At 40.1% G+C, this 22,539-nt stretch overlaps 1 protein-coding gene across 6 annotated transcripts in view; it reads right to left on the bottom strand.

Moving 5' to 3' along the window:
- Positions 1-22,539, bottom strand: part of CYB5R4 (cytochrome b5 reductase 4) — an 83,898-nt gene that overhangs the window by 57,546 nt on the left and 3,813 nt on the right. For 5 of the 6 annotated variants that reach the window (XM_077812764.1, XM_077812760.1, XM_077812761.1 and 2 more), the window contains 6 exons: positions 16,772-16,872; positions 14,811-14,895; positions 8,998-9,039; positions 4,620-4,674; positions 3,112-3,169; positions 2,779-2,872 (listed from right to left, as the gene is read on the bottom strand). In XM_077812764.1, the coding sequence (XP_077668890.1) occupies positions 2,779-2,872; positions 3,112-3,169; positions 4,620-4,674; positions 8,998-9,039; positions 14,811-14,895; positions 16,772-16,872 (435 nt within the window). The remainder of the gene's footprint in view (positions 1-2,778; positions 2,873-3,111; positions 3,170-4,619; positions 4,675-8,997; positions 9,040-14,810; positions 14,896-16,771; positions 16,873-22,539) is intronic. The other variant, XM_077812763.1, reaches the window with a different exon arrangement.

Below are 22,539 nucleotides of genomic sequence, written 5' to 3'. Positions count from 1 at the left end.
TGTTTGAGCAAAAAATATAGTTGTTACTCCATGGTACTATCATTTTAGATGCAGTTGTGATACAAAATAAAGACCTGAAATAAGAAGATCTTCCTTTTACAATTTCACCTTTAAAGTAGTACTGAGTGTCAGTGAATGCAATGAATAATACTAAATGAGCAGTATGGTAATAATAATTAAATAACTGCATTGACTTATTTTGTTGAGGAGAATCCATCCTCAACATGCAGGATTCTGAAGACTATCCACCTTCAAGATCACCGTCATTTTCTGTCGTTCAGAGTGATCTGCTAATGGTAGTGTTTCAGTCACATCATGTGTGTCACATAGCCACAGTATATCTCCTGTAGCAAAAAGAAAAAAAAAAAGCTCCATCATCCAGAAACCTCCATAGATAAGCTTGTGATAAGAACCAGCAGATTACAAAAAGAGGTAATTGATGAAAAAATTGCCCAGTTTGTTTATGCAACAAATGCTTCTTTCGTTATGATTGAGAACCCTAACTTCATTAACATGGTTCAGTCATTAAGACCAGGATACAGTCCATCCAACAAAGCAGATGTTGCAGGCAAATTGCTGGATAAAGTGTATGAAAGAGAAATTGAGCAGTGTGCAAAAGGTCTAGAGGGTGAAATTGTTAATCTGAGTCTTGATGGGTGGAACAATGTCCACAATGATCTTGTTTTATATGCTAGTGTGACAACAGAAGAAGGGAATGTCTTCCTTGCAGAAACAATTGATACATCAAGAAATGCACACACAGCAGAATACTTACAAGAAGTAGCAGAAAAAGCTATAACAAACTGAAAAAAAATTCAAATGTCTGGTACGCAGCTTGGTCACAGACAATGATGTGGATCCAAGATGGATCCAAGATGAAACCAAATTTAGAAGAGAGTCCCAAGCTAACAACATACGGTTGCAGTGCTCATTAGACGCACCTCCTAGCCAAAGACTTCAAAGTTCCAGAAATAAAGGCTAATGTTGCTGAAATTACAATATATTTCCGTAACAACCACTTTGCAGCAGCTGCTCTGAAAAAAGTGGGAGGAACCAAGCTAACCCTCCCACAAGACATGGGATGCAACTCAGTAGTGGACTATTTTGAGCATTGTATCAAGAACTGGCCTAATCTGATGACAGTCTGGGAACAAAATCATGAAAAAATGGATGGCACTGTCACAGCCAGGATTCTCAACATTGGGCTTAAGAGACATGTTGAACACATGCTGAGTACCCTGAAGCCTATTTCTGTAGCCTTGAACAAAATGCAGGGAAATAGCTGTTTTATTGCTGATGCTGTTGAAATTTGGAAGGATCCGAGTGAGATCCTAAAAAGAGAAATATGCAATGACAGAATTAAATTACAAGCACTAAAAAAACCGAATGGGACAAGCACTATCCCCAGCTCATTTTCTTGCAAATATTATCAATACTTGGTACCAGGGTCAAACCTTAACTGCTGACAAAGAGAAGTTGGCTATGACATGGACATCCAGCAATCATCCCTCCATAATGCCAACTATAATAAACTTCAGGGCTAAAGGTGAACCATTCAAGAAATATATGTTTGCTGCTGATGTTTTAAAGAAAGTCACACCAGGGAACTGGTGGAAATCACCTAAGCACTTGGATTCAGAGACTGTTGAAGTGATAATCTCACTTTTAACAGCAGTAAGTTCTTCTGCCGGTGTAGAAAGAATATTTTCTTCCTTTGGACTAATTCATTCCAAATTGAGAAATCATTTGGGACTCGAAAAAGCAGGAAAGCTTGTTTTTCTTTTCCAGATTATGAACAAACAGGAAGTGAAGGTGAAGACGACTGAGTTAGCTGTGGAAGCCAACATTTCAAGTTTCTCATGTTGACCTGGCTGACAGTGTCGATTTAAGTTTGGTTGTTTTTTTTTTTTTAAATATTTCATTTAACTATTTTAGTTAAACACAATTTTAACAAAATCAAACCTTATTTTAAAAAACTTGAATGTTTAAATTCAAAAATTCATATGCTTGTTTTGTTAAAATGTTATATGTTGCTTTTGAAGGAAAAAAATCCAGAATACATAGCATTGTTGTTTTAATTAAATAAAACAATTTAAATGTCTGTCTGGTGATGTTCTCCTCCTAATACAGCATGGCAAGAAAATCCTCCAAATATTAATGATTAACCTGTTGAATTGGAGATAGTTCACCTCCCAATGACTTCATAAATATCTGCTTCAATTACCTTTGGTAAATGAAATAAGAAAACAATCATTCATTTTCTGATATAATTGTAAAATTAATCAGAAAAGTTTTCAAAATCAATCACTTAAAAATGTATAGAAAAATAAAAAATAAAAATATAAAAAATCACTTCTAAAAATAAAACCTACATCTATCTCTGAGTTGTGAAGAATATGTATTAAGGTTATAACAACCAACAAGAATGCACTTTTATGTAGAAATCAATGTTTAATCGAGTCTTCCTGACTAGTGATTTAAATCAATTTGATTTAAATCAAATCCACGCTGGTGGAAACTGAACTGAAAAACCTGGGGCAAAGCTGGGGAACCACTGAAAGACTTGCCAGAAACAGACAGGAGTGGAGGAACTTCGTCATTGCCCTAAATGCCAGAGACGTAATAGGAACATGATGATGGGAAATGTAGAAGCATAAGATATAAAAATACACAAATGCACTAACTACGAGATGGGAGGGGGGGAGACAGGGGAGGAGTAAAATTAAACTCGATAGAATTCAATTTTAATGTTTTCCAAAGCAAAACTAAAGCACTTACCAATATGCAAGAGATAGGAATAATCCCTCAGAATGCTGTCTACTCTCAGTCTACCATCTTGATGGTCAACTATCACCATTTCTGAATTCATCCCCTTATACAGAAAAGGAAATTATTTCAATTTAATTTCAAATACTTTTTGAACATAAGAACAATGCTGAAGAACTCATAGAACATAGTTCACAGAATCACAGAATATCAGGGTTGGAAGGGACCTCAGAAGGTCATCTAGTCCAACCCTCTGCTCAAAGCAGGACCAATCCCCAATTAAATCAGTTGGTCATATTCACAGTAAGATTTCATGGTTCTTTTATTTTGATAAAATGCATTTACCTTTTGTTTAGTATATATGACAACAGTGACCAAATGATCTGTTTGGAACCAATCATAGCTGTAAAATAATAAGGAAAAAAAAGGAATTATTCTTGTGGGCAAACAATACATTTAAATGTCAAGAATTTCCAAGCAGACCTTTCTATGAAATAATATACCAATATATATTTTTATATCCTGACGAGAAGTCTCAAACTGATTATTTTAAGAAAGGATATTCAAACATTAAAAAACGGGAACTCTAGTTATCCATCACTAGTTAGCATACAGTAGTTAATCATATTAGAAAGTACGATTAAGCAAGAATGCGTACAAACTTTGTACTAACTGTATGAATGTGTATACAATTGCACATGACTGATTTAAAGAAACTGGTTATTGATGAAAGACATTTGAGTAAAGTGAGCAGTTCACTCTTTGGATGAACAGAAATCATTTAAGAGGACTCTTTTGGCCATGTAGAATAAATATCACTACTCTCACCCCTATTTTCATTTCCATGGATCCTGTCCCTTTTCTAGGATGGATGTCTCAGTATTCAATATACAATATGTCTAAGTATTAGATATACAGTATTTAAGTTCCAACAGGAATTTGAGTTTAATCTTACATTATTGTATTCATCTTTTAGACTAATGGACAAGAAAGCAAAGCCCTGAAACTTACTGCAAATGAGAGTGTTTGCAAGTAGATTAGTTCTTTTTGTAGTTTGTCTGAGTTGTCTTCTCTTCCCTATTTACCTCAGTCCCCATACCAAATGATAGGATTCACAACTTATTGCACAAACCCTGAGGTAGACTAGGAAAAGGAGAAAAATGAAGTGGTTGTGGGAATGGAATCAACCCCAACTTGCAAACAGCCCCCTGCAGTCACTGTTCCTTGGGCTTTTAGCAATTAGATCAATGTCATCAGAGTCTCATTGGCCACTTCTTGTATATTCCATTGTATTCTGTTCCCATTCTACACTAGCGTATATGGAGCCAATCTTCCCTCGTGCCGCAGAACTGCATCAGTACTCCTGCACAGGGAACCTCCACAGCATCATACACTGGTAGGTATAGTTCAAAGTGTATTATCCTTACAAAAATGTAATATCAGAAAATTCCATACTTTAACAAAATAAATACTGGATACTGTTCAAATGTAGAAAAATTCAAGTAAGTAATATTTATTGCACTGTAGAAAAACACAAATGGGGAGGAATCCTGAATCAAGAACTAACTTTATATTTATGTAGGAGGCAGCATAGGGCAGAGACTAGTGCAAAGTCGCTAAATATACATTTTATTCTCCCACATTTCTACGGACTCACTGTGGGATCTCGAGTAAAACATTTAAAGTTAACTGAGCATGAGTTTCCCTATCTGTAAGATGTGATAATGACACATACCCACCTACATAAAGCACTTTGAGCTTTATGGATTAGACAGTACTCTGCATTTGCTAACAGTATACACTATTTAACAAAATGTGTAGAAAAAGTGTACTATAAAAATATAGACCAGTACCTTGGAGTTAAATCTTTGGAAGAAGTATCCAATACTTTATTTTTAGGAAGCATGCCTACAAAAAAACCCATCAGAATTTATTAACACATTTGCATTGATATTCACACATCCAAGAGTGTTAACATCTATTCCTAGTAGGAATGAAATCCAGAAAGTTTTAAAATTAAATGCATGCAATAGCTATAGCTCCTCGATACCTGGTGTTTGCATTTCCATTGGTAATCCGGCAGCCACAAGCTTTTTAGCAATTGCCCCCCGAGAAATGAACTCCAAGCCCCCCAAAAATTTCCACTTCACATATACTTGATTTTCATGCAACTGGTACATCACAAAAAACTTTGGTGTATGAGCTTCCCACAGAATTAGCATCTGTTTGTGCAATATGGTCTAAGAAACCAGTGGTATGTAATTGTAGCTATATGTATAAGCATATTCTTTAACTGTCTCTTATATTTTACTTTAATTTTCAAAGCATTAGAATGCTTACCCAAGTTACCCAGATAACTTACCCAAACAAGACTTAGACATGTTTAGAGTTCCAAAAATAAAAATAAAAATAAAATAAAATGTGACTTTCAGGTATGTAACTTAATGTCATACACTAATTCAGCTTTAACATCAGTAAGACAAGCAGAAACTTTCAGGCATTTTAAATCTTGCTTTACACTAAGCATCTTGCTCAAGATCTTTGTAGTATTCAGCTAGCTGCTTTCATAAACAGCTTTCATTTTAGTGTTTTTCTACTTTTTAATCACAATGACCTTGACCAAAGTCTGAGAAACTAATAGTGAGAACAATCACTATTCAGTTTGCTTGGAGAGCAACAACACTGATCGCTGACAGAGAGAATAATATTCAGGCAACAATCTGAAATGAGAACATAGGTTAAAGTGATTTCAATTCTCCTTCCTAAACACTGATGCTAAAAAGAAGCTGAACTGTGTCATTGTGGGCACGGCGAAAAATGAACAACCTGAAATGTTATGTGGTCCATGACACCAAGTGGAGGGCAGGATTTCTGGTGGAACACTCTAGGCAGAAGGGTTAAAATAGAGTTGGGAAGCAATGGTTATTGCTGTGGATGGCTAGTTATTATCAAAACAAGAGCAAGGATTTTATGTCAGGCAAGACCACTCTCCTGAGTAACCAATGTGATGTTTTCCTAAAATTAGCTTGATGTATAGCCAGTACTGTCTTACACACTTTCATGACAAGAACAAAGATTACCTTGAACAGAGCATGTTCTGATCTATCATGCATCCCTTCCAGATAGAAGTGCCCATTTTTTTTTATTTCAAAATCAGTTTCATATGCACTAAAAACAAACCATGTTAACGAGAGATGGTTATGCATAATGGACAAGGATAAGTAACTAGGGAGTGTATTCATTTTCCCATTTAAATCAATCATCATCAAACAGGTTCTCTAGTTCAACCAGATATTTTGGACTTGATGCAGAAATTGCTGGGTGAAATTAAGTTGTGTGTTTCATGCAGGAGATCAAACTACTAGATCGCGGTAGGCAACCTATGGCATGCATGCCAAAGGCGGCACGCGAGCTGATTTTCAGTGGCACTCACACTGCCCGGGTCCTGGCCACTGGTCTGGGGGGCTCTGCATTTTAATTTAATTTTAAATCAAACTTCTTAAACATTTTAAAAACCTTACTTACTTTACATACAACAATAGTTTAGTTATATATTAAAGACTTATAGAAAGAGACCTTCTGAAAACGTTAAAATGTATTACTGGCACGCAAAACCTTAAATTAGAGTGAAAAAATGAAGACTCGGCACTCCACTTCTGAAAGGCTGCCGACCTCTGTACTAGATCATAACTGTCTCTTCTGGCCTTACAAACCTATGACTAACCAAGGAGGGAACACCATGTGCGAAATAAATGCAAATCCTTATGCACTGCTCCTAAATTTGTATATACCATGGGTGGTACAGCAGCTGCCAAAGCAGATGGGGCTAAAAAAGAACACTCTTCCAAAAGAAGAGCCACCACCCAGTAAATCTGAGGCTTGCTTCCCAACTGACGCCCTCATGGAAACACTGATACCATATTATTAAAAACGCTGTATTTAACAAGCTATAAATTAGGCGGGGGAGGGGGGAGGGAGAGAGAAGAATCAAACTCCAGTTAAATTTAGAAATTATATCGTGGTGAGAATTATATATACACACCAGCAAACAAGATAACAATTCTGGTGTGATATTTGTGGGTTCTGTAACTCCATGCATATATAACAAAAATGAATTTGTCTGGATTACAAATGAAGCTACAGCAAGAATAGAACTTTGAAGATGACCTAAAAAAATAAATCATTACCATGTTAATCTTGATCTTTCTAATTATGTTGGTGGAACGCAGTTTTTATCCAAAAGAGTTAAATATCTTACAGTTGAGACTTATTTTAAAAATAGAATTTTCCTTGACAACTCTGCATTTCACATGCTCTAAATTATTCATCCACTTCTATCAAACCCCACTACGCCACATTTGCTAACACTGACTAGTACTCTATGCCACAAGTATTGTAATGTCATTGTCTTCAACGGACCTATTCATGGCATAAGCTACTTTTCCACATGTATCTGTGTACTGCAATATATGTCGTGTATTAGTGAAGCTGAACCCCTGAATGCCTTAGTGAAGTCATTTGAGATGTCTGGTATGACTTTAACAAGCAACAATTCACAGTTGGCAGAAGGTAGTGCACAGGCAGAAGAGAATTTGGATCACTATAGTTCAGAGGTGGGCGAACTATGGCCCGCGGGACCGTCCTGCCCAGCTCCTGGCCGGGGAGGCTAGCCCCCGACCCCTCTCCTGCTGTTCCCTTTCCCCCGCAGCCTCAGTGCGCTGCACTGCCCGTGCTGTCCTGTCGGGCAGGGCAGCGGCGTGGCTGCGAGCTCCTGCCGCTCTGAGCAGCATGGTAAGGGGGCAGGGGGGTTGGATAAGCGGCAGGGGGTACTGAGGGGCAGCCAGGGGACAGGAGGTTCTGCGGAGGGGACAGTCAGAGGACAGGGGAGTTGAATAGGGGGTGGGATCCTGAGGGGCGGTTAGGGGCGGGGGGTGTGGATGCGGGGTGTGGATAGGGGTTGGGGCAGTCAGGGGACAGGGGGTGTTGGATAGGGGGTGGGAGTCCCAGGAGGCCTGACAGGGGGCGGGGGTGTAGACAGGTATTGGAGCAGTCAGGGAACAGTGAGTGGGGGGGTTGGATGGGGGTGGGGTCCCAGGGCGCAGTTAGGAGCAGGGGTCCTGGGAGGGACGGTCGGGGACAAGGAGCAGGGGGGGTTGGATGGGTCAGGGGCTCTGATGGGGGCAGTCAGAGGGTGGGAAGTGGGAAGGGGCGTATAGGGGGCAGGGTCCAGGCTGTTTGGGGAGGCACAGCCTTCCCTACCCAGCCCTCCATAAAGTTTTGCAACCCGGATGTGGCCCTCGGGCCAAAAAGTTTGCGCACCCCTGCTATAGTTGTACCCAAACCTGATGCTCCAATGAACAAAATGGGACAGAAAGTCTGATGAACTGTTAAAAACGGAACATTTTTCACATGATTACTAAAACTGAGGTTACTCCCTTTTTCCACTTCCAACTTAAAAGTCTGACAGCACTTTGTAACAAGAGTTGTTGATAAACCTTATGTTCCAGACAACTGTTCTGTGTCTCAATAAAACAGGTTCCAAAGACTGTGAATAAACTAATTACAGCAGAATGCATATTGCCTGTTCCATTTGCTTACAGAGTCATTGCCTTACCAAACTCATCACTCTGAACTATTCTGGAATATTGTAAGACATTTTATAAGACAATATGTAGATAAGAGATGACAAACAGGAGGACAGAGCATCACTAAAGCAGCAAAGCGGGCAGGAGCAGATAAACTGAGGTATCAAAGATGAGTTCAGGACTATATTTTTATAGCTGTACTCAGAATTTTAGAACCCAAAAGTAGATTTCTCTAGGGTGAAACATCTTTCAGTGCTAAATTCACAAATCCTACGTAGGATTTTGTGAACTGTAATTCTCACAGTTGTCTCTACCGCAGCAACACCATAGATTGAAATGTATAATGCAGAGTTCACCAGCTAGCAATGGTTTTCAAACTTTTTGTATTGGTGATCCCTTTCAGAAGCAAGCCTCTGAGTGTGATCCCCACTTATAAATTAAAAATTGGGGTGTTAATTTAATGGGGGTTAGGGGCTGTCACCCCCACGGAGCTGACAGCTCACGACCCCCATGTAACCACCTTGTGACCCCCTGAAGGGTCACGACCCCCAATTTGAGAACCCCTGAACTAGATGTTGCTTCTCCTATTAACTTCTTTGGCTATTCCTTAGTTTAAGCTTCAAATTCTTACCATCTGAAAACTTACCATTTAAGAGTTTCTTTTCTTCAGGTAGAGTGCAGCAAGTCTCTGCAAGGACGCAAGAAAGCCAACAATGACTAAAATACTAGACAGCTACTATGGTTAAGACACAGTACTCAAATATGTTTGACTAAAAAAAGCTCTGGTCATGGAAAGGTAAATAAGAGTCAAGAATCAAGTTACAACACAGTATTCAAACAGATTAACCAGAACGACATTTCTCAAAGATCAAGAAATAAAACAGCCAAAATGAAATGATGCTATTTGATATATTGCATGCAAAACACTATGTTTAGAAGAAAATTAAGGTTTCACAGTCAATCCCTCAAAAGTTAGAAAATGTCAGAATTAAGGTTGCCAGTGTACTGATTGAGACAGATCCCGTGGAAAAAAATATGTGATCATGTATTTAAAGACTTTATATAATGCAGATACACAAGGGGACTGAATTATGGTTGCATAGGCAATTGCAGGGAAAGCCCTGGGATGGAGCATATTTAGCACAGATGGAATCTTCAGAGAATTTTTCTGCCAAACTAACAAGGCTCTACTAAACATGCACGGAATCAAATTTTTTTTGAGGCTTTAACTTGGACATACACGCAGTTTTTCCATGGGAAAAGCAAAAGGCACATCCCTGCCACAAGAGTGGCTCCCCTGCCAAATTTCAAGTCCTTGATCCACAGCATGGCAGCACTAGAGCTTCTCAACAAAATAGTTGCAAAAACTTATTTTTATCACGTGACACAATGTATTTTTTCCTCTAATTCTCAGAAACAACTGTGCTGAAACTTTCAAAAATGTAAGTGTGAGTCAAACACCTAGCATTGAAAGTTTTAGCCCAAACAGTTAGAGACTGACAAAGTTATAGACAACTGAAAACACTATCTTATAATGGGAAGTGTCAGACAAGTTAAGTACAGGTTGATAGTGCTGCCTATAATAAAGATACGTATTTGGATTAAACATTCAAATTTACAGTCCTTATTCTAAATCTTTTTAAGGGTGAAATATGATTCCAACATCACAAGCTAGAAGACAAGCATTTCACTGCTGAGCACAAGTAGAAAAATGCTCTTTTCACCTAAAAATATTAGGTGAGCTAAACTTAGACAACTGTTTTCCCTATTCATTTACATTTTCACTACATGACAGCTACAGAGACATATTAACAGGTTTCAGAGTAGCAGCCGTGTTAGTCTGTATTTGCAAAGAGGAAAGGAGGACTAGTGCCACCTCAGAGACTAACCAATTTATTTGAGCATAAGCTTTCGTGAGCTACAGCTCACTTCTTCGGATGCATTCAGTTGAAAATACACTGAGGCCACTAGTACTCCTTTTCTTTTTGAGAGACATATTAAAAATGTAATGGCTTTACAAGTGAAGGATACAAAACAAAATGGTCCAGGTAGGTTCTGGTCAAATATTTGCTGAATCGTGACAGACAGTCCATCTTTTATAAAAACAGTATATGTAGTCATCTGTAGAAAGTGTGATCTTTACATTTGGAAAACAAATTTGGTCCTAGAATTCCAGTACTGATTCAAGGATAAGGGTGATGTTAATTATATTGTAATAGTTAAGGAATGTTAGGCACTGTAAAATCATATAGTAAGATAGTCTGTCTTGAAGAGTTCACAGTCTAAAGAAAAATAACTGAAAAGGGAGTGGGGAAGGAGATACAACATAAAAATGGGTCAGGCTGATGACTGGCAAGTGTATTTGATAGTCCCATTTTTAATATATTCAATGTATTAAAACTATCCCCAAAGAGCCTATGTAGTAGCATCATTAGCTGGTTTTTCAGAAAAATGAAATACCGACCATTGATCATGACAGTAGCTAAGCACAGGTAATACAATTGGCTTAATCAGGTAATTTGTTAGCTTCTTTGAAAAAACATATCAGACAGACTGCTCAATTTTAAAACAAGTATACTGCTGTTTGGAATTCATGTTTCTGTTTCTCAATCTGTCAATTTGTCTTCTAGGACCATTCTTCATTATTGCTCTAAAACATTTCAAATGAACTCAAGATTTTCCAAAGTCTTTTATACTTGATATACTTGTCGTTTTATTTTTTCAAATTAGTTCAGCCATTGTCTGAGTATTCACCCTCTACCCTCTGTCACCCATTTTTCACCATCAAAAGGAAACTGATCAAAACAGCACACAATGTCATCTGAAGATCCTAGACTGAAGTGGGCAAACTTTTTGGCCTGAGGGCCGCATCGGGTTTCTGAAATTGTATGGAGGGCCGGGTAGGGGAGGCTGTGCCTTCCTAAACAGCCAGGCATGGCCCAGCCCCCGCCCCCTATCCAACCCCCCCCCCTGCTTCTCGCCCGCTGACAGCCCCCCGGACTGCCTGCCCCATCCAACCTCCCCTCTCCATCGTGACAGCCCCTGGGACCCCTGCCCCATCCAACCACCCCTTCTCCCTGACAGCCCCCAGAACCCCCACCCCTGACTGCCCCCTGCCGCCCCATCCAACCCCCACTCTCCTTCCTGACTGCCCCTCCCAGACCACTGCTCCCATTCAACCCCCCGTTCCCCGCCCTCTGACCGCCCCGACCCCCATCCAAACCCCCAGCCCCTGACCATCCCCCGAACTCCCCTGCCCTCTATCCAACCCTGCCCCCCCTTGTCCCCTTACTGGTGGCTGTTGGCACGGTTGCACCAGGACAGGCAGCTGCGCAGCACAGAGCACCGAGTCAGGCCGCAGCTCTGCAGCTGCGCTACCCCAGGAGCTCGCAGCCCAGAGCATGGCGCCAGTGGCGCAGTGAGCTGAGGCTGCGGGGGAGGGGGAACAGGAGGGGAGGGGCCAGGGGCGAGCCTCCTGGCCCGAAACTCAAGGGCCAGGCATGACGGCCCCGCGGGCCGGATGTGGCCCACCGGCCATAGTTTGCCCACCTCTGTCCAATACTAAAGCCAAGTTTCTTGGATGCCACACTATATTTTCTTCTACAACCACTACATATACTACATGTACTGCTATGTAGAATATGCTACAAATAGGTACTACTTCCCTTTTTTTTTTTTTTTTTTTTTTTAAGATGGGAGAGAGAGAAGTAGTGAAGGAATTTACTAATTCTACAGTATAATTTAATAAATTAGTGCTAATATAGCAATTTCAAGAGCTGGATAAATACTGCAAAAGTGTTCTGCTAATTTTAGTTCACATTTTAAATCTAGTTAACTCTCCACCCTGTGTTCTTGCTTTCCAGCAATATTTTAGCAAACATGTTTAATGACAGGTGTGTCTGTGGAAATAGCAAATTTTAAAGTTTATGCTATTCGTGGACAGCAAATTTAATTTCCCTTTCCAAGAGCATTTCTAATAAAAAGCTGATTCTAATGGATGTTCTGCCAGAGAACAAAATCAGACCAAGGTGATCAAGCAGATCAGATTTCAAATACCTCATGAATTGCTCACAAACAAGCTACACAGCAAGAATTATTCATGAAAATTCATCAAGTAATTTCAGTGAATAACTGCAATCCATTAGCCTGTATTTGTTCATAAGTGTTTAATTTTAAAGAGCAACCTTCGTTAATATGCTAAACATTATCCCATCTTCGAGTACTCTAACACCCCTTCAGAACTGTGTAATACACACAATAGCTGTCTATTTTATCATTGTCTAGAAAACTGGGATAAAACCAGGACGGACTTTAATATTTGCCCTTTGCTGCCAAGGGCTAGCAATACTTTCATTACTCATCAAACTGTGATCACAACTGAACTATAAACAGACTAGAAAAATATCACCCACTTCACAATGAAAAGGTTTTTGGCAAGATAATTTTCTCAACTTAATATTAACTTTCAGATACTTTAAGGCCTAAGTTATTCTTGCTAATTTATTAATTGCTGAGAACAGCAAAGTAACCTTTTGCTATGGAATTCTACATTAAATGATTTTTTCCCCTGAAGGAAATTGCTCCTTCTGAAAAGCTTTTATTTTATATTCACTTTTAAAAAAGAATATTGTCATATTTCAAATGTCAAACATAGCCTTGACTGAAGGGTATTTATCAGAGACCCTAATATCATATGATTATAAAACAGCAGTGGATTATGGAAAACAGATCTGTTAATGCTACTTACTTGTAGCAATAAACATTCAGCAAATACACCTTGATCCATTTTAAAGTAAAACATTTAACATTTTATTCTTTCAAAGAAATAAATAGACAAGTTAGTCATTTTCATACTACTGGCCCACTGCAAAGTGAAGTCCTATGTTGCAGATATTGCTAAGAAGGACAAGCTTTCAGCATGCCATGGTGGAGTAAGCAAGGAGAAAAGCCAAACAAACACAGGAAAGAAATGGCACTGGAGCAAACAGATGAGTGGCCACAGCTGTTTAACACAGCGAGCTATCATGCGGTTGATGAACAAAGTTTGTATATCACCCACTGACTGGCTGAAATTCTTGTCAGTTCCAGCTGCATCCCTCCTACTGCAGGGAAGTTTAGATTGTAATTGATTCAATAGATTCCACTGAGGTTGGTTTATTTTTAATTATGTCAATGTACTTCTGAAAAGGTTATTAATGTAAGTGGTACTTCTGGAAAGATTATTCACGTAAGTGGCAGCAACTCATCTGTCACAGCTTAACTCCATTAGCTTGGAAGTTGGTTTTGTTTTGGGTTTTTTTGGTTCATTCATATATTCCAGCATTTAAGTACAAAATTATACAGTGGAATTAGCTACATACAACACTGAAACACAGTCTCCTGCTTTCTCCTCCGTAAGTGCAGATATAAAGCACAATCAGTTAAACAATATGGCCCTACAGATATAACTTAAGTAAGGTCTAGTAAGGACTCATCACATCCTCATTACAATGCCTGTAAGCATTCCTTACTAGGAGCTAGAAGTGAGAGATTCATTGCTTAAAGTGTAAATTAAATGCCACTTAAAAATTAGTCACAAAAAAAATCAGTTTTACATGTTAACTCTGTCATTGTTTCCATACCACTTTTCTCATATTTACTACTCAAAAACAGTGCCTGCTGCTCAGCAATATTTTTTGGGGTGGGGGCTATTACTAGCCACTTGATCATTACTAGAAGGCAAAAGGAATATAACTGACTTTGAAGCCTCTGTGAATCCACATCAGCACTTTTAAAAACAACTTATTTATCTCATCCAGTGATCCAGCAATGATCAGTTTTGGATTTCTGTAAGCAAGCACTTTTTAAGCAGAACAAATAGTAGTATCTCCAATATGTTTTTCCATATAAAGACCAAACAAGCCTCAAAGCTTGAATTAATTCAAAAAAGCACAAGTAGGGAAACACATTTTCTTGTGCATTACCACCTGAGTAGTTAGCTTATTCAACCTGCTTAATAAAATACAAAGTACATGTTAGGAAGTGTGATCCCATAATTGACACTTTGGGTTTTAAACATTATCTAATGGAAATACCACATGAAAATGAGTTGACGCTTTACAAACTGCTCTAGATTATGCAAAGGGAGCAACCCAGCAGAGCTGGCGCAGGATGTGGGGAAATCAAAAGTAGCATCTTGTGATAAAAAGAGAAGATGACCTATCTGAACTGCCTGCTTCCCAGTGACTGACAAACTGGAGCTAAACAGAGGGATACAAGGTATAGAAATCTATGTTTATAATATAGCTCCATCTTTAGCCAGATGGTTTTGGGAAAGTCTGAAATGGGTAACTAAATATTCTCCCTCACTTCAGAGGGACAACTCTCAAACCACCCGAGCATTTCAGGTGTCCCAAGACTTTCAAATAATCTAATTTTGAATGTATTTGATTTTAAAATATTCCATTTTATAAAATATACCTGTAGTAGCAGCAACAGGTTTGAGTGCCATTCTTCCAACAAGGCATTCCTTCAACATGGATTCATAATTAACCCAACGATGAACCTGCATGGACGAAAAGAGTAGTTTTCATACGCTTAAGAATATTTATAATTTTGACTGCATGTGAGAAACTATACGGTGAGAAAATGAAGGTCAGTTTTTATTTTGGTGACTCAAAACACACTTGTTAAATTTTGAGATGTTACATCATGGCGGCCAAACTATGGCCCACGGGCCACATCCAGTCCATCAGACATTTTAATCCTGCACTCAAGCTCCTGCCGAGGAGTGGGGTCTGGGGCTTGCCCTGCTCCACGCATGTCCTGGCTCTGCGCAGCTCCCAGAAGCAGCGGCATGTCCCCACTCCGGCTCCTATGTATAGGGGTAGCCCGGGGGCTCCGCAAGCTGCCCCTGCCCCAAGCGCTGCCCCTGCAGCTCCCATTGGCTGGGAACCTGGCCATGACTCCGCATAGGAGCCGGAGGGGGGACATGCCGCTGCTTCCGGGAACTTCTTGAGGTAAGTGCCGCCCGGAGCCTGCACCCCTGACCTCCTGCCCCAGCCCATATCCCCCTCCCACCCTTCAAACCCCTCAGTCCCAGCCCGGAGCAACCTTCTGCACCCCTAGCCCCTTATCCCACCACACCCCAGAGCCCGCACCCCCAGCCAGAGCCCTCACACACACACTCACACCCCAACCCGCTGCCCCAGCCTGGAGCCCCCTCCCACACCCTCAACTCCTCATTCCTAGCCCCACCCCAGAGCCTGCACCCCCAGTTGGAGCCCCCTCCCACTCCCCAACCCCAATTTCGTGAGCATTCATGGGCCGCCATACGATTTCCATACTCAGATGTGGCCCTCAGACCAAAGTGTTTGCCCACCCCTGTGCTACATTCACCAACACAGGCAGGAACATCAGGGCTACAAAGGTATTAGTACATATCTAAGGACCTTTAATTAATCAGAGTTTGATTTTTTTAAATGTCCATTTTGCTTCATTGTCTTTTGCACTGGAAGACAACTGGTCATCTTTCTTTCCTGGACCCTTGGAAAATGGGAGATACGGTAATTTGTACACTATATTTCATGCTGTGCAAGTATTTGGATTCAACAGTCTTTAAAGTTACTCTTGGATTCTTTGAATAGTTATTTACTATAAATTTTTATTATGTTTACATGACCCAAGTCAGTGTGCTAGGTATTTTAAAAGACAAATAGGAAATATTGCCCCCACCCCAGAGAGCTAAAACTAGTTTAGAGGTGATGTGTAAGAGTAACAAAGAACAGAAAAGAAGAAGAACAATAAGATCATACAGTTTAGGTACATATACACTATCATAGCTGAATTACAAGGTTATTTGACTCAACTGTTGTGGGCATCAGAGAAGCAGTTAATCTGAAGTAGTCCTATGAATGAAGAAAAGGCAGTGATTTATCAGACCAGAATTGGGACAGTTTCCATGATAAGGAATAGTACAAAAAAAAGGCATGGAAACCTTTGTGGGACAACGGGACAAACAGTGCATCAAAACCAACACAGTGGGTGGAGAAGAGGAAATGGGGCAAAACATGATAGAAGATTACTAGGGCTTTGAAATCAAGGACAAGAAGTTAAATGCAGTGGAAAAAGTGGGAACACAATTAGTCAGATCTACAAACCAGATAAATAGCAAGTTTCCTGATACAAAAGGATTTGAGAAACTAAGGATTTTTAATTTTCATTAGTTCTTCAGAGCTTTAGCTATGAGAAATACTCAAACTCTATAGTCTAAAACACCAAAGTGGAAATGGAAGAATGGTCAGGCTTTACTGTATTGGAACCTAAGTCCTGCACATGTTTTAATAACTTTTTCCCCCTCCCCATGCACCGAATGCATTAAGAAACTCAGAAAATGTGCAGTTTTCAGAACACCTTGTAACAAAGTGTTACAGTATTCTTACCTGATCAAAGAGATCTGTGCCATCTGTTCCTGCCGCTCGCATTAGCTCATCCTCACCACCAGGGTGATACTCCATATATGAAGTGACGTTATAAACAAGCCCTGCATCAAAGAATGGAGATATAAATCATAGCAAAGAATTCGCTAATTAAAAATGTGTACTTTAAAATTAAAATTTGCTTTCTCCAAATAAGTTAGTATTTCAATGCTCTTCAGTCATGGGAAACAGCAGAGAGAGATCTTGGCATAAAAAATATTATGAAATAATACTGCACTATACGTCAATCCTCAGTAATGCAAAAATAAACAAGGAGAAAAACGTTAAAATGAAGCAGACTAGAAAATTCCATATCCCTACATGTCATACAACAGCTATTTTGTTTAATTAAATGAAGTAATATCAAGCAGCCTAAAATCCCAGTCCTGCAAAGACTTAAGCATGAGTTGTCCAAGTGAAATCAATGGGTCTACTTTCATGTTTAAGGTTAGTCAACTGCTCAAGTCTTGGCAGGATTAAAGCCTAAATTTTAAAATCAAGATACAACAGATGACTGATTTTAAAGTGACTAAATTTGTTCTGCGCCAAAAATATGCCTAGCTTAGAAGAATGCTAGGAAGATACCTTTACTCAGAATTTAACTTTTCTAAGCTTAAAAAAACCAAAACAAACTGACCTTCTTCATGCCCTCAGCAATATGACATCCTGTCCATTTTAAAGGATTTCTTCTTTTAAATCAGTGGTTCTCAAAAACTTTTGTACTGGTGACCCGTTTCACATAGCAAACCTGAGTGTGAGACCTCCCCTTCCCCCCCCCCCCATAAATATATAAAAAAGAGTTTTAAATAGAACACCATTATAAATGCTGGAGGCAAAGCGGGGTTTGGGGTGGAGGCTGATAGCTCGCGACCCCCATGTAATAACCTCGTGATCTTCTGAGGGGTCCCAACCCCCAGTTTGAGAACCCCTGTTTTAAAATATCTCCCCACCCACCAATAAGAGATTCTCTCTAAACTGGCTTCTTTCTTTACATCTCCCACAGTTGCTATATATAAAAGCAAAATATTATGAAGTATTAAGTACACATGCCCATATTACTGGTTCCTAACTTAAATTACATTTCTTCTGCTGTGTGCAAATCAGTGTATGTCAAGGGGGGGAAAAAAGCTCCCTCCCTCGAGTACCAACCATATTACTATTCACAGTGTTTAGTATTTTAATACTTTGCTTTGTTTTTACTATCAATTTCAGTGACAATATGTCCAGAAGTCTGCAGACTGTGGATGCTTCTTGCCTAAAATATATATAGAAAAACAGAACGCTGCCTGTGGATAGTTTGATAAAATTGTAACTTCAATAAGATTAAGAAAACTGATATAAGTGAAATGGGTGAACAATGAAAATGCAGAACATATACCTTGATATTTGCAAGATTATAAAAGATGATTTTTCTGCTGGATTTGCTAACTACACCATCTAGTGTGCAGTAGAGAATACTGCATATGAGGAGGACATTTAGTCAGTGAAAACCAGATTATTAGGACATTATTATTATGAGCTAGATGCAAAAGGAGCACTTAAAGACGATAATGTCATCACAGAGAAACTAAATGAATTCTTTGCTTCAGTCTTCACAGCCGAGGATGTTAGGGAGATTCTCAAACCTGAGCCATCTTTTGTAAGTGACAAATCTGAGGAATTGTCACAGACTGAAGAGTCACTAGAGGAGGTTTTGGAATTAATTGAGAAACTTAACAGTAACAAGAAAAGGAGGACTTGTGACACCTTAGAGACTAACAAATTTATATGAGCATAAGCTTTCATGAGCTACAGCTCACTTCATCGGATGCATTCAGTGGAAAATACAGTGGGGAGATTTATATACACAGAGAACATGAAACAATGGGTGTTACCATACACACTGTAACGGGAGTATTCAGGTAAGGTGAGCTATTGTTAACAGTAACAAGTCACCGGGACCAGATGGCATTCACCCAAGAGTTCTGAAAGAACTCAAATGTGAAATTGCGCAACTATTAACTATGGCTTGTAACCTGTCCTTCAAATCAGCTACTGTACCCAATGACTGGAAGATAGCTAATGTAACAGTCTCTAAGGTGCCACAAGTACTCCTGTTCTTTTTGCGGATACAGACTAACACAGCTGTTACTCTGAAACCAATATTTAAGAAGGGCTCTAGAGGTGATCCTGGCAATTACAGACCGGTAAGTCTAACCTCAGTACCAGGCAGATTAGTTGCAACAATAGTAAAGAATAAATTTGTCTGACACATAGAACATAAATTGTTGCGCAAAAGTCAACATGGTTTCTGTAAAGGGAGATCATGTCTCACTAATCTATTATAGTTCTTTGAGGGGGTCAACACACATGTGGACAAGGGGGATCCAGTGGACATAGTGTACTTAGATTTCCAGAAAGCCTTTGACAAGGTCCCTCACCAATGGCTCTTATGTAAATTAAGTTGTCATGGGATGAGAGGGAAGATCCTTTCATGGATTGAGAACTGGTTAAAAGACAGGGAACAAAGGGTAGGAATAAATGGTAAACTTTCAGAATGGAGAGGGGTAACTAGCTGTGTGGTTAAAAGTTTACTATTTAACCAGTCCTAGGACCAATCCTATTCAACTTATTCATAAATGAGAAAGGGGTAAACAGTGAGGTGGTAAAGTTTGCAGATGATACTAAACTGCTCAAGATAGTTATGACCAAAGCAGACTGTGAAGAACTTCAAAAAGATCTCACAAAACTAAGTGATTGGGCAACAAAATGGCAAACAAAATTTAATGTGGATAAATGTAAAGGAATGCACATTGGAAAAAATAACTCCAACTATACATACAATATGACCGGGGCTAATTTAGCTACAACTAATCAGGAGAAAGATCTTGGAGTTATCATGGATAGTTCTCTGAAGACGTCCACGCAGTGTGCAGCGGCAGTCAAAAAACCAAACGGGATGTTAGGAATCATTAAAAAAAGGATAGATAATAAGACGGAGAATATCTTATTGCCCTTATATAAATCCAAGGTACACCCCCATCTTGAATACTGCTTACATCTCATCTCAAAAAAGATATACTGGCATCGGAAAAGGTTCAGAAAAGGGCAACTAAAATGATTCGGGTTTTGGAATGGGTCCCATATGAGGGGAGATTAAAGAGACTTGAACTTTTCAGCTTGAACAAGAGGAGACTAAGGAGATATGATAGAGGTAAATAAAATCATGAGTGGTGTGGAGAAAGTGAATAAGGAAAAGTTATTTACTTGTTCCCACAATATAAAAACTAGGGGCCACCAATGAAATTAACGAGCAGCAGGTTTAAAACAAATAAAAGGAAGTTCTTCTTCACTCAGCGCACAGTCAACCTGTGGAACTCCTTGCCTGAGGAGATTGTGAAGGCTAGGACTATAATAGGGTTTAAAAGAGAACTGGATAAATTCATGGAGGTTAAGTCCATTAATGGCTATTAGCCAGGATGGGTAAGGAATGGTGTCCCTAGCCTCTGTTTGTCAGAGGGTGGAGATGGATGGCAGGAGAGAGATCACTTGATCATTACCTGTTAGATTAACTCCCTCTGGGGCACCTGGCATTGGCCACTGTCGGTAGACAGGATACTGGCTGGATGGACCTTTGGTCTGACCCAGTATGGCCATTCTTATGCTGCTGCTACATTCAGTTTGACAGACTCACAAAGCCACCGCTCAGCCCCCAGTTTGACCCACCCCCCCATTCAATCTCATATCTGCCCGACCAGATTCTGCACTAAATCGCAGCCTTAGCCACGTGGACCTGGAAGTAATCAATCAGGCAGCAGTGGAGACAAACAAAACCAAACCACCAACCCAGCAAATATGTACTGCCTCGGGAGCTCAGGGCTTCAGCCACTGGGAGCGGGAGGCCTTGGGGCTTCTGACCCTCGGAAGCACTGTGGGGAGCACTGGGGCTCAGCGCTTCAGGCCCGCAGCTCCGTTCCTGGCTTCAGCCCCACGGGGGGCGCTGGGGCTCAGGGCTTTAGCTACACGGGGGCCTGGTTTCAATCCCAGCGCTCCCCCTGTAGCTAAAGCCCTGAGCCCCAGCATCCCCCGCTGAAACCGGAAGCAGAGCCATGGGGAGCCCTGGTGCCCTCCACAAGGCTGAAACAGAGCAGGGAGGCTGAAGCCCCAAACCTCAGCAGCCCCCTGTGGGGCTGAAGCCATGAGCTGCAGCACAGTCAGTGAGGCTGAAACTGGGAATGGAGCTGCAGGGCTGAAGCCCCAAGCCTCAGCACTCCCCCCAGGTCTGAAGTCCTGAGCCCTAGTGCTCCCGCGGAGCAGAAACCCTGATCCCCCAGCCCGGAGCCCCACCACCCTGATGGTCAGAAGCCCCGATGCCCCCCACCCTGCGGCTGCAGCCCCAACATCCTCCCTCCCCACCTGTGGCTGAAGTTCATACCTCTTCTTCAGATTTACGGAACACTTCAGAGTTACAAACAACCTCCATTCCCAAGGTGTCCGTAACTCTGAAGTTCTACTGTAATAAGACCATTCCTGGAGGAATTTATTATCAAAAGTACATTTGATACAAAACAGGACAATATAGCCTGAGTGTTTCAAGCAGTAAGGGTGTTTAAAAGTTTCTTAGAGTATTTAGGCTTGGGGATGAGGAGAGAGTCTGAAAAATGCCAAGGGAGATGCTTAGTTAAAAAAAAAAGCCTTAGAGCATAAAGAATGGGTGGGATTGTAGGAGGAAATAAAGGCAGAGGTGTATGCAGAAGCAGTGTGATCGAGTTCTGTAAAAATGAGAACCTTAAAGAATGTTTTGGGAGAAGGGAAGCCAGAATGGGGAGAGACTGTCAGAACAGCAGGAAAGAAAGATTTTGCAGCTGTGTTTTGGATTGACTACAGGAAGAGGATCTTCTGGAAGAAGATTGAGATGCAAAAGATACCGTGGTAGTCAAGCTCTCTTTTGACTATACTTTTGCAAGTATGTCCAAGATCAAGCATGTGGCAGTAAACTTCTGAATGGCATAAACTCCATTCAGAGTATATCAAAGCTACTCCTTAAAGAGTCAAAAAAAGTCGATATTGTGACAAAGCACTTTTTCTCCTCTTCTCAAGGAAGTAGTGCTTTACCCCAGGACAATTCCAACCTCTCCTAGCCCATTTCTATTTCTATGAAGGCTCTGCTGCCCCACATCATACTTATGTTAGATGAGTTTAGTCATTCTTTATAGACCTCAATCTTCATAAACTGTCTGCAAACATATGCTTTGCCATTTTTGGAGAAAAATGGTTAGGAAAAGAAATACAAACAGCTACATGCTCAATATGCTATTCTGAGCTAACCACTGAGCTGCATACGAGCAACCAAATATCCAGAAGAACACTGTTTATACCAAGAGCTTTGGTTTTCACGATACATTTATTTTAATCACTACAAAGAAAGATGGGGTGCTTTTACTGGAATGTTTGATCTCAGATTCAGTAGAAGTCATTTAAAAAAAAAAATCGTTGCCACAGACATCTGCTACAGCTAAATGTAAACAACTGTAATTTGCATTATTAAACTGAAGACCTACGGATACGAATGTGCTTACACACATGCTTACTTCTCCCTTTAAATTTTTTTAAACTTACATGATATTTTAAGACAATAATATTGATTAATAAATTAATAAATAAATAATAAAATTACTAATGCTCCTTCATCTGTTGGTGTTTTTTGAACTCTGACAGGGTAAAGATAGTCTGCATGTCAGCATTTTGACCTT

This window comes from Eretmochelys imbricata, chromosome 3 (assembly GCF_965152235.1).
Source record: "Eretmochelys imbricata isolate rEreImb1 chromosome 3, rEreImb1.hap1, whole genome shotgun sequence".
Classification (NCBI taxonomy): domain Eukaryota; kingdom Metazoa; phylum Chordata; order Testudines; family Cheloniidae; genus Eretmochelys; species Eretmochelys imbricata.
This window is presented reverse-complemented; position numbering and strand designations above follow the sequence as displayed.